The 12,109-nt window shown below is 63.3% G+C and overlaps 2 protein-coding genes and 1 long non-coding RNA gene across 13 annotated transcripts in view; 1 reads left to right on the top strand and 2 right to left on the bottom strand.

The window, feature by feature from the left end:
- SPNS2 (sphingolipid transporter 2) overlaps positions 1 to 2,856 on the bottom strand; it is a 26,128-nt gene extending 23,272 nt beyond the window's left edge. Inside the window, exon 1 of one of the 4 annotated variants that reach the window (XM_041770706.1) lies at positions 2,317 to 2,856. In XM_041770706.1, coding sequence (XP_041626640.1) covers positions 2,317 to 2,677 — 361 coding nt within the window. In that variant the 5' untranslated portion in view covers positions 2,678 to 2,856. Of the gene's footprint in view, positions 1 to 799; positions 1,225 to 2,316 lie in introns of those variants that run through there. The other 3 variants (XM_041770708.1, XM_041770707.1, XM_041770704.1) reach the window with 3 other exon arrangements.
- On the top strand, positions 1,407 to 12,030 carry LOC121499715. Its single transcript, XR_005990215.1, has 3 exons — positions 1,407 to 1,541; positions 11,744 to 11,836; positions 11,943 to 12,030. It is a non-coding gene; the product is annotated as an uncharacterized LOC121499715 (long non-coding RNA).
- The window catches only part of SPNS3 (sphingolipid transporter 3 (putative)), a 29,395-nt gene continuing 27,819 nt past the window's right edge, over positions 10,534 to 12,109 (bottom strand). For 4 of the 8 annotated variants that reach the window (XM_041770709.1, XM_041770714.1, XM_041770710.1 and 1 more), the window contains 4 exons: positions 11,960 to 12,109; positions 11,704 to 11,875; positions 11,360 to 11,566; positions 10,534 to 10,915 (listed from right to left, as the gene is read on the bottom strand). In XM_041770709.1, the coding sequence (XP_041626643.1) occupies positions 11,391 to 11,566; positions 11,704 to 11,875; positions 11,960 to 12,109 (498 nt within the window). In that variant the 3' untranslated portion in view covers positions 10,534 to 10,915; positions 11,360 to 11,390. The remainder of the gene's footprint in view (positions 10,916 to 11,359; positions 11,567 to 11,703; positions 11,876 to 11,959) is intronic. The other 4 variants (XM_041770711.1, XM_041770712.1, XM_041770715.1 and 1 more) reach the window with 4 other exon arrangements.

The following is a 12,109-nucleotide window of genomic DNA, read 5'->3' as shown; positions in this document are numbered from 1 at the left end:
GAACTCCTCTTGATCTTGGATGAGGGAGCCAAGGCCACCCAGCAAGGGCCTCAGGGGCCAGGTGGGTAGCCACCCCGGGGTGGGGCTGCATCCCCCCCTCCTGAGTCCCTGCCCCTCCGGCCAGCAACAGGTGGACTCGGTCTGAGGATGACCACTCCCCTGCCCTCCCCGCCACCCTCCAAACACACCAAGCTGTAGTCGTTGTCATGGAGACAGTACATCTTCCTAAAAGCTGAACTTGGGTGCAGGGGCGTGGGGGAGCCTGCTACAAAAGAGAGGGAGAGAGAGCCAGGCTTATCCGGAGAGGAAATCTGCCTGTGGGGGAGGGGCGGGGCCTGGGCCTGGGCTTGGCCTCCCGGAGGGATGCACAGCCTGGCTGCTGTTTGCACAGGGCCTTCCGGGCCTTCCTCCCTGCCACCCCAACGCCCCTCCCAGCCACCACCTCCATCCCCACATGCCGATTTACTCGAAATCTCATATCTCATGCTCCCATACGGACTCTGCGACCCAAGGAGGTCTGGGGGCAGATAAGCTCAGGCCTCCCAGAGCCCACCCCTCCCCTCAGTCCCCGGCAGAGTCAGTGTAATGGTGGGGAGGGATGCAGTCTGGGGCCAGTGTAAGTGCTACAACGCTAGGAGCGGCAGGAGCGGCACCGTTCATGTTCCGACTGAAAGGTGGGGGATCTGTTCCCAGCCCCAGGCTTGCTGGTGGCCCTCCTCTGCACGCCCCAGACCATCCTGGACACAGGCTGCATGGGGCCTCCATCTCATCTGTATACACAAGTCCATTTTGCACTGACCATTCATCCCCAGCATTCTTCCGACTTCTCCCCGTGTTAGGGTGACACCTTGGCTCCCAGGTCGTGGGCAGCATGGCGTGTGCAGGACACGGGCTGCTACCCTTGGGTGGTCCTGAGTGTTCCTGCTCAGCAGACCAGACACAGCCTCCTGGGCACAGCCCAGCTCAGACACTGCTGCCACTGGTACCCATTTCCAACTCCCTGCAGCAGACAGACACAGAGCCAAGGGGTTTAGAAAGCGGGATGGTGTGGGGGTGGGGGGTGCTCCACTGGAGTTCTTCCCTTCTACTTGACACAAAATCCTGCTCAACAGAGGATGCTGAGACCAGGAGAAGGGAAGGGGACCCAGGTGGCACATGGCTAACCCAGGGTCCTCCTCCTCTCCCAGTAGCTACAAAGTTCTCTTTACAGACTGTCCAAAATTCCTTTTTTTTTTTTTTTTCAGTTGTTCCAGATTTTGCTAAGCTGTGGTTAGGCAGGTTCTGGGCCAGCGAGCTGTGTACAGTCTCTGCTCTCCATGGGAGCCCCCCCCCCCCCCCCGCCAGCCTGGCCAGAGGGCTTTTCTCTCAAGGTTACACCTGGAGGGAGGCAGCTCAGTCCCCGGAAACGTCCCGCTCCCAGATCCCTGAAAACTGGGGGAGGGGGAGCGAGCCCCCGGAACCCCAGAACCTCAGTCCACTGCCTGGCAAACTGGGACGCAGACCCGAACGCAAGCTGAGACTGGCCCAAGGTCACACACCAGGTAAACGAGCGGCACATCTGGGACTAGAAACCAGCTAGTCTATCGACCCCTACCCCGTCCGCAGGGATGCCCGCATGGGACGAGACGGCCCCTTGGCAGCCCCACGGCCCGCGCCCTACCCCAGGCTCCAAGCGCCAGGGAGCAGGGGGAGGCGTCCTCAGGCCCCGAGCCAGGGCCAGCTGCAAACCGCATCCCGGGTCCCCAGGCGCCGCGGACCCGCCCCGCCCCTCCCTCCGCTCCCGCAGCCCCGAGCCTTTGTCAGCCACGCGCTCACACGGATCCGGCCGCCCGCGCGCACCCGGCTCCCCGCGCACACCCGCAAGGGGCGCGCGCACCCGCCGCTTGCACGCAGGGGAGAGCGGGCGGCGGAGGAAGGAAGGAACTGCCCCGCCGCGGCCCGACACACCGCCTTGGCTGGGGGAAGGGGAAGGGGAAGGGAGGCCCGGGAACCTGAGGCTGGGGCGGGAGGGGCGCGGAGGGGACTGTCGGAGAGCAGGACAACGGATGGGCCGTCAAGGGCTGGCGAGGACGCGCGGGCTACTCCAGGGATGGGGACTCCTCCAAGCCCTGGCCCTGTGCGGCGGAGGGAGTGCAGGGGGCGGTCCCCGGGCTGGGCCCGCGATTCCCCGGGCATCCTTGCCCCGCTGCGTCCGGGCAGAAGGCCCTGAGACCCCGACGGAAGGCTGAATACCGGAGGCCCCGGGACCAGAGGCTTCCCGGGGTTCCTCCAGGCGCGGGGGGGGGGGTTCTCGGGCTGGGCGGGGCACCCGCTCACCTGCCACGGTGTACCTGTCCAGGTAGTTGAGCACGTTGCCCAAGCTGAGGATGGCGGCGGCGGCCCCGCGCCCGCGGCCCGAGCTGGCGGGTTTGGGCTGTTGAGCGCCGGGGCCCTTGGCAGCGGCTGCGCAGCCGGGGGCGCCGGGGGGTCCAGACGGGGCCCGCCTCACGCTGCCCGACAGCGTCTGCACCTCGTCGTCGGCCACCGCCGCGCCAGCAGCGCCCACCGCCCGCGCCCCGCAGCAGCCGCCGCCTCCAGCCCCTCGCTGCGCCCCCCGGCGCCGGCGCCGCCGCTCAGCGTCCGCCTCCTCCTCCTCCGCGCCGCCCGCCGCCGCCGAGGCGCATTCCAGGCACATCATGCCTGCCGGGGCGGGGGCCGGGGCCGGGGCCGGGGCCGGGGCCGGGGCGGCGGGGGGCGCGGGGGGCGCGGGGCGCAGCCCAGGAGCCCTCAGTGCGCGCGCGCGCCGCGGAGCCGCCTCTGCACCATCCCGGCCGGCCGTCGGCTCCTGCGCTCCGGCCCGCGATCCGCGCTGCGCCGCCGCCGCTCTGACAGCTGCGGCCCGGCCCGCCCGGCCCGCCCCGCCCCCAGCCGGCGCCCAATCGCGAGCGGCTCAGCCGCGGCCCCGCCCCGCACGTGCTGCCCGGGGCCGCCGACGGGGGCGCAGTGGGTCGCGCGGCCGTGGGGCAGGGGCCGGGGCTCCCCCGCGGCCCCCCGCGGCCCCCCGCGGCCCCCGCTGCCCCGCGCTGCCCCGCGCTGCCCCGGCGCGGAGGGGCTCGGGGCTGGGGGCGCGAGGAGGGGCTCCGGGGGCGCGCAGGGAGGGCCCGGAGCCAGTGTTCCCCATCGCCCCCCACTGGCTCCCACTGCCTGAGCGCGGAAGGGCTTGGGCGGACGCGGGGAGGGGCGCCGGGAGGGGCGCGGGGAGGGCCCGGCCCAGGGCGGGCGGCGGGCGGCGTCCGGGAGACGGGAGAGGGTCTCTGCGGGCGCGTGGGGTGCCTGCCCTGAGGGCACCCACCCGGAGAGCCTGAAGATGACCGTTGGGGGCTTGCCCAGTCCCCAGGCCTCTGCCCCGGGGAGACCCAGATCCAGCTGCTGACTTCTCCCAGGTCCCATTCCTATGTGCGCTCTGAGACCCTCCCCAGGTTCCCGTGGGGGCCCCCAGAAACACTGCGTCCACAGGGGCCTCCCCAATCTTCAGACCTGCGGCTGCATGCCAGGAAGGGACGAAGCCCTGAAAGGAAGACCCCGGGCAGACCCCTCACTCTCTCTAGGACTCAGTGCCTCTCCTGGGGTTGACAGGAGGCCAGGATTCAGTTGGGAAGCCTATGAGTGGTCACCACCTGCTATGGAGGAGGGCAAGTCTGCGTCTGTGGCTGGTGGTTGAGTAGCTTCTGTGTCAAGGGCCACAGTCCCCGCCCTCCCCCATCTCAGGGGTGCTATGGTCCTGTGTCCCCCTTCATCTGTTTGAGGCTTCGAAATTAAAATCCCATACAAAGGGACATCTCGGTGGCTCAGTGGTTGAGCATCTGCCTTTGGCTCAGGGCATGACCCCAGGGTCCTGGGAACGAGTCCTGTGAGTCCTGTATCGGGCTCCCCACAGGGAGCCTGCTTCTCCCTCTGCCTGCCTCTCTGCCTCATTCTCTGAGTTTCTCATGAATAAATAAATAAAATCTTAAAAAAAAAAAAACTCCCATACAAAGTGCTGAGGATAAAATGTCAGCACCATATAGAGCCTGCAAATCCAGGGTTACCCCCATGTTCCACAGACCCATCCCAGGGCCCAGAAGATACCCCATTGTGGACATGCAGCAGGTTGGCAGGGTTGGTGCTGACCTGGGGCTCTGAAGCCACCCTCCTGGGCTGGGGGTTCAGTTCCCGCTGCAGGATGTTCTGTACGCAGAGTCCACAGGCAGGTGTGTCCCACAAAATTGCTGGTCACAATCTCGGCATAGCCATGGGGGGACGAAGCACGAGGTATCCCTCCCTGCTGAGAGCAGAATTAATCCCCACGCTGGTGTTTCTTGGCGCCTTGGAGGTGTGTTGGGTACAGCCAATGGTCATGGGGAGGCCAGGAAACAAATCCCATCCTGAATGTTCCTTGCTGCCTCCTCCCAGATGGCAGCCAGGTGAGGGAAGTTCTCGTGGGTGCCCTGGGACGACAGGTGTTCAGTAGGCCAGCACAGGCCTAGGAGTTCCACAGACCTGGGGCTGGGCCCTGGCAATGCCCCTCAGAACTGCGGGGTGGTGCCAGCAAGGGGACAGCCCCTGCAGTGGGGCTCTGTCCAGCTGTGGTGGAGACACAGCCATGGCTCTAAGCTCAACCGCAGGGACCCCTTCCCAGTCGCCAAAATTCCTCCTCCATTCAGCCATAGCTCTGCCCAGGGAGACAGTTTCACACTTGGTCAGAAAGGGGAGCACTCCCTTTCCAGCTGCCAGTAGACCCAGAGCAGGGGAAGAGGTCAGAGTTTTCAAATCTGGTGTGTGCAAGGGGCGGGGGGGTTCTCTGAGCAGCTATTCTTACTGTGTGGGCTCTTCTGGGATTTTAACTCAAGGACAGTCTGTAGAGCAAGTCTCTGGATGGATCCTGGGCCACCGAGGCCGGGACGGCAACCCTTTGTGACTGTGTGGCCCTGGGCAAGTCACCGTGGTCCCCCAAGAGTTTCTGGCAGTGTCATGGGACCATCAGCCCTAAGACTTGTAGGGTCCTTATGTCCATCTCACCGGGGAAGAAGCCAAGGCCCGGGGCAGAGAAGGTCACAGATCTGGTCAATGGCAGGACTCACACAGAACCCTGGTGCGCCTGCCCCTGATGCGGCGTGTCCCGTGCCACCCCACGACACTGCCCTGGGCTCTGCTGGGACTCAGCTTCTCAGCAGCCCCATCCGGGTTGCTCTGACCTCAGTGATGGCTAAAGGCCTTCAGTGTTCACTCGTGGCGCCTGGACAGTGGGCACCGGACATTACTGGCCGGTATTCCAAAGGCAAGTGTATTTAGGAAGTGATGGGACAAGCACAGAAGACTAGGCCTTTTGGAGCCTTGGGCCTGAGGGCATATATGGAGCGTCCTGGGAGGAGGCATAGGCTGCTGTGTCCCTGTGTGAACCTGACTGCAGCACATCCTGTGAGGTGTCTGAAGTGTTGCGACCCCCTCAGGAACACCAGCGTCCCCAGGCTGCCGACTGGGAGCTCAGGCCTCCGACTTTGTCCTTATGGGGCACGCAGCTCTCAGCAACCATACCCGGGCCCTGGATGCCCCGACGTCCACCTCTAGACGTGCCCCCCCCAAGGCCCATGTGCATGTCTCCCCCGTGGGTTCTCCCACAGCTCCCTAAACTTAGCTCTGTCGGAACTAAGGCCTGCTCCACCCTGCATCATTTATCTCTTGGCAAACAGCACTATCACTCACATGGTCACTGAACATGAGGCCACCTGAGATTCCTCCCCCAACGACCCCATCCAGGGCTTGTCCACTTTTTCGCTTTAGAATCCCAGGGTCCCCGTCACTCACTGACTCGGCTCAAACCTCTGCGGGTCTTAACCTTTGTAAAACTCAACACCAGCTGCCCCAACATCTCCCTCCCCATCTTTTCTCCATATTTCTGGCCAATAACTTCCTAAATCCCACCCATGACCGCATCAATACCTTGCACACAACCTTCCCACGGCCTCCCAGTGCCCACGTGGTAAAAATACTAAACCTCTTAACGCCGTCTGCAGGACCCATCATAGCCCGACCCACGCGAGTCTGCAGCCTCGGATCCACGCCCCTGAAAACAGAGCTCCTTGAACCAACAGGGATCACACTTTCTGGAGCTGGGGGAGGGTGACGGGAATTGGGGTGCATGTCTAGAGACCCTGCTCTCCCTGCAACGCAGTGCTGTTCAGGACCACGGAGAGCAGCACCCAGGAGCCCCCTCCCCTGTGCTTGGCCACCTCTGTCCAGGGGAGGGGGTTGGCCCGGCTCTCGCCTCCCATGGCCCCTCAAACACACAACGCAGCCCCCCTAGATCCACCTGAAAATTTTTCATTTCCTCCTCCGGCCACTTGAGCGACCTGGGCACACCTCCTTCATGCCAAACTCATTGCGTTGATCATGTTTGTACATCAGCACCCCCACCCACCCTCCCCACCCACCATCCGTGAGTCTCGGGGGGCTGATCCATCTGCACAGCCCAGTGCAGGGGAGGTGCTCAGAGAGTGTTTGTTGATTGAATGAGTAAATGACATTTAGCAGGTGCTCAGGAAGTGTATGCAGATTTGCATCACGTCCCTATTGCCCCAGTGACTCAGAAGCCAGCCAGATTCGTCTCCTGGCCCCTCTGGAAAAGGCATTTTGTCCCCGACTGCCTCCCCACATTGCTTACCTTCCCCATGGATCAGCAGGTCAGTGGCTGCTGGCCCTAGGGAGACAGCGCCCCCCTCGGCTCCTGCGCTCACCAAGCATCCCCTGAGCCTGGGCGCGCTGTGTCAGTTCTGCTCCAAGTGCTCCGTCCCTGCCTCTCCCTCCTGCTCAGAACAGATGGCTCTGGGTCCCCGCGAACACAGAAGTTCCTGTTCTGTCATTCGAACATTTTTAACGCTTTCTGAATTAGAGAAGTGTCAGTCTCCTCTGATGGTGGACTCAGGCTGATGGAAACAAAGGCTCCCTTCAAGGAAACTGAGCCCGGTTTCTTCCTGGTCATGCCGCCGGGACCAGCCGCCCGCCCCAGCTCTTGCAGTGGTCACCGTCTTTGTTTTTGTCTGTTTTTTTTTTCCATTGCTGTTCTGTTTGGATATTCAGAGTCCACCCCCTTCCCAGTAGCACCCTGGCTTCCTGGGCCTGACGGCGCTAAAAATCCAGGAAGGGCCATCGGGTCCAATGGGGCCCTCTTTTTTTTTTTTTTTAATTAATTTTTATTGGTGTTCAATTTACCAACATACAGAAAAATACCCAGTGCTCATCCCGTCAAGTGTCCACCTCAGTGCCCGTCACCCATTCCCCTCCAACACCCGCCCTCCTCCCCTTCCACCACCCCTAGTTCGTTTCCCCGAGTTAGGAGTCTTTATGTACTGTCTCCCTTCCTGATATTTCCCAACATTTCTTTTCCCTTCCTTTATATTCCCAACGGGACCCTCTTGTCCCAGGGTTTAAATCTTGAGGAGGGAGGCAAGAAGATATGGAGAATCACCTGGCACTTTGGTGAAGGTCCCCAGTAAGACAGCCCCGGGTCTGGCCCCAAATCGGCATCATCCCCAGCAATTCTGTGAGCTCCCAACATGCTTCCAACAAGTCCCTCTGTTGCCCGAGGTGGCTACTCGGTGTCTTGTGCATGCAACCCCACAACCCCACAGAGTCACACATGAGGAGTACATGGGGCCAGGCAGCTTCCTGCATGGGCTGAGCTTGGCACCACGGCCTCCCGCCTACTCCGTCCCTAAAGGTTGCGTTAAACCCAAAACTTCACATTCCCACTGTGCAGTGGAGGACAGATGGACAGACGCTCCAGGGAGTGAGCCACATCTGGTGCTGTGGGGGGATGAGCCAGGGCTAGAGTGACCCCTCCCCCACGAGTGCGCTCCACCTTCGAGGCCTGGGGTCGGAGGAGAGCCCAGCTGTAACCACGGCCGCACACCCTCACACGCGGACTCAGAAGCAAGCACACTCGGGCACAACTGCATGCTGGGATGAATGCTGGGAGCTGGAATGCACGTGGCGTCCGTTGGGGAAGAGCAGTAAACATACTGAATGGGTGTGGTGGGCGTGAGGGCCTGTCCTGCTGAGCCGTGCACCTGACATGCGGACCCACTAAGAGCATCAGACCTGGGATCGTCGGCCGCCAGGTGTGATGCGTGGACCAGCCTCCCCCTGCCACGGGGGCCTGCGCGCTGGGCCCTACAGGATGCACACCTGTCGCCAAGGGCAGGGGCTCAAGGGACCGCCCAGCGAGGCAGGGATGCTGGGAGCATGAGCAGAGCCAGGGAGCACCACTCGCACAGCAGACCTGGTCTCTCCCTCCCACAGTCCATAGGCCCTGCCCTGGGGGAAGCGCCCTGGGAGTTCCTGGGTGTACACTGTGTCCAGCCGGGCCCAGTGAGCCCCACCCGGCCCGCCCAGCGACCCAAACACCAGGAGGCTGTGACTCAGGAGAAACCACCCTGGTTCCGGATTCCAGCCCCAGCTCCTCAGCCGCTCAAGCCCCTGGTCCCCGCCAGTCTCTCCTGCCCCAGAGCACACTCCCCTCCAGGGGCAGGGACACCTTCTGCCCCCCACACCTGCTCTTTGCTGGCTCCCCCCCACACCTGCTCAGAGGGGGCTCCTGGGGGGCAGCAGGGGCTTATTGGAGGCATGGAGGGGGCTCCTGGGGCCATGGGGGGCAGGGGGCTCCTGGGAGACAGTGGGGGCTCCTGGGGGCTTGTTGGAGGCACGGAGGGGGTTCCTGGGGGGTAGTGGGGGCGGCTCTGGGGGCCGGAACCCCTCCGTCTGCCCACAGCTGTGCCTCACTCAGCCTGCTGCTCTCTGCCCTGTGTTGGGCTGCGAGGTCCAAGGCCAGGGTCGGAATCAGAGTCGCGGCTCAGCACCTGATTCTGGAACCTGCACGTATGGGGTTTCTGACCTTTCGCCCCTTCCCCCCCCACCCCCCCGCTGCTGGGCTCTGGGGTGGCAAGGGGAGTGGCTGTTCTGAGTTCTGGGAACCCTCACCCATTTCCTAGGAACTAAGCCTGTCAGGGGTCCAGGGACCCTGGAGCAGGTTTTCTGAGGGCTGGATCCAGGCTTCGAAAACCCCACAGCGAGGGTTGGGAAGGCCACACTCATCACCCCTGACACACAGCCAGTGGTGCTGAGTGGGACAAGGCATTCTGGCACCCTGCACAGACCAGGTGTCCCCCCAGGAGGAGCAAGTGTTGTCCTGGGATCTACACGTGTGTTTCATCATCCTGTTTTCGTACCGAGCTCCTGAACCCCCAGAATGTCCTAAATCCTGGTACAGAGACCCCAAAAGTGTCTTTTGTTTGTTAGTGAGGTGGCACTGGGACCCCAGTAAGGGGGCTGGTGGCAGGAGAACCACCCCCGGTCTGTCTCCTGACCTCTGGGTACCGACAGGGGGCAGGAGGTCGAATCAATCACCTGCAACCGATGGTTTAATCAATAGTGTCTGAGTAATGAAGCCTCAGTAGGAGCCAAGAAGGACAGAGTGAGCTGGGGGGGTGCTGGCCGGGCCCTGGGGAGGGTGTGGTGGCGCTGCCCCTTCCCTGCACCTCGTCCTGGGCATCTCTCCACCTACTGCTCCCGAGTCGTGTCCTCTTATAATAACCCGAGGATGAGGCCTGTGATCCGCTCCCACTGACGCATCAACCTAGGGACGGGGTCATGGGAACCTCTGATTTGGAGCCATTTGGTCAGAAGAACGGGGAACAGAAGACTTGCTCCTGGGGTCAGATGCAGGGGTGGAGGCGGCCTGTAGGATGGAGCCCTTACCCTGTGGACTCTGACCCTACCTCCACGGACACAGTTGAGGGCTGGAGAGCTGGCTGGTGCCAGAGGCCTGCTGGGGGTGGGTGGGAACCCTGTGGTCATGGTTACAGGGCACAGGTCCCTTACCAAGCAGGCCTTTCCTTCTAGTTTCAGGGATACATGGCAAACTGTGGGTGGGGGGCTGGTCCTCCTGGGGCAGCCACTCCTGAAGAAGGGCTGAAACAGGGTTAGGGAGCAGGGGGGTGCTGGGCAGGAGAGTCCAGCTCTGGGAGTTTGGCCATTCGCAGTCAGGGCAGGGAGGAGGGATGAAGCAGATAGGGATCCAGAGGTAAGCGTGAGCCTGGTGGCCGCTCAGCCCACAGCTGCAGGAGGCCCTGGGGTGGGGTGGGGGGACACTTGTGCTCACGGCATAGAGAGAACACGCTTCCCCACTGCTGCCCGCCTGGACACTGCTGGGGCCCTGCAGGCCTGCTGCTCTGAACCCAGCAGGCGGCAAGTGTGAGTCCCACAGAGCCAGCTGTCCCCGTGCGCCCAGTGGGATCGGGTGTAAGCAGCGGTGGTGGAGGGTGGCGGGGAGCGAGTACCACCTCCTCCAGGAGCCCGTGTGGAAACCTCTATCAGAGACTGCTGGGTGGCCCCCACCTGCCCCACCTCTTGTTTGGAGGGTGGCTCAGGCCAAAGGGCGTCCTGCGGCCTCCTGACCTGCAGGAGGAGGGACGGAGGGGCCCAGGGCAGGGCCTCCCAGAGACCCTTGCGGAGGAGCCACCCTGTACCCCCCGGGGCTTCCCACCGCTTCCCCACCTGCCCCCACTCCCAGCAAAGACGCCTTGAGGAGCAGATAACAGGTGGTGAAAGGCCGACACCCTTGCACTTTGCACTGACCACACTTTAATCAGACCCAGGGGCCAGTGGGCCAAGGACCCCAGGCAGCCGACAGAGGGATGGCAGGGACGGAGAGGACAGCTTCAGCCCCAACCCAGCCTTGGCACTGCTGGCTCCCCCAGAGGGCAGCAGGTGCAGCCAAAGGGAGGGGTGCGGCCTGGTGAGCACGGGCCTGCGCAGGGGCCAGGGTCTCAGGGTGCCTCTGGGACAGCCCGTGGGTGGGAAAGCAGGGCTCGGCTTTCCTCCTTGGTGCTGTCGGGGGTCCCTGTGGAAGGAAAGACACTCGGCCAGCCGCAGGGAATGCACATGGCACCCTGGCCCCAGGCCCGCACGGTCCTCACCTCCACTCTCAAGACAGACTCCAGGACCGACCACCTCCCCGCACCTCTCTGGCCAGCACCCAGGTCCGCCCCCTACCTCCTGGTGATGCCAAGCCTCCCGTGGCCCCGCCGCCCTCCCAGCCCCAGTCTGCTCCCCACACAGCAGTCACATTCTAGATAAAATGCCCGGATCGTCTGCAGACACAACACATGGGCTCTGTCTCCAAGCAAGGCCGCAGTGCTGTTAAGGCCCCCTGACTCCCTGCTGTGGCCCCATCACCACTGCCCTCGCCCCTCCCTCTGGCCCCACAATCCACCGGCCTCCCTGCCACGCCATCACCTCAGGGCCTTTGCATTCACTGTTTGTCTGCTGGGAGCCCCTGCCTTACCTCCTCCCGACCTTTACAGCCCCACAGTCGGTCATCTGCACAGTGAGGACCTTTCGAATGCCACAAGCTGCTCCCATGCATTCCTTTCCCCTACGTCACGCCTCTCCAAGACCCTGGTCCCTGTGGACTCCCGTCTCTTGCTTGTCCCATCCCTGCTCTGGATCACACACCCCATGAGGGCTTGGACCGGGAGCCCTGTCCCGACACCTGGCACAGAGTGGGGGCGCAATGACGGCTTCCAAGGAACCAACACAGGAGCAGACCTCCAAACCGAGCGGCTGGGGGTGCATGTGCTGCTCCGGTGAGCCTGGGCATGGGGCCTGGTGCAGGTGGGGGCGGAGTACCTGGGCTGGGCCTCCGGGCCTGAGTCTGGTCCCTCTCCAGGTGCAGTGCAGTCAGCAAGAAGCAGCCACCACCCAGGGCGATGACGAAGGCGCAGCACAGGAAGCTATGTTGCAGGCTGAGGAAACGCTGCAGGTAGGAGTCGGGGCGTCGGGCCCTAAGGGCACTGGACACCTGCGCAGAGAGGCTGTTGTGCCCCCGCTGACCTCACACCCATCCCCGCATCCCTGTGTCCCCGCAGACAAGCGTGTCCCTTACAAGTCCAGTGAGATAGGGGCTGCCGGCATCCCCCAGGATGTGGCCCGCCGTGATCTGAAGCGCCTCTGCCGTCCCCCGGCACCGGGGCAGCACCACAGACTGCAAAACACAGGAGCACAGGGCACGAGGGTGCCCCTTCATGCCCCCTCC

Source organism: Vulpes lagopus, chromosome 10 (genome assembly GCF_018345385.1).
Source record: "Vulpes lagopus strain Blue_001 chromosome 10, ASM1834538v1, whole genome shotgun sequence".
In the NCBI taxonomy this organism is placed as follows: domain Eukaryota; kingdom Metazoa; phylum Chordata; class Mammalia; order Carnivora; family Canidae; genus Vulpes; species Vulpes lagopus.
The sequence above is the reverse complement of the archived record's forward strand: the minus strand, read 5'-3'. Positions and strand labels throughout refer to the sequence as shown.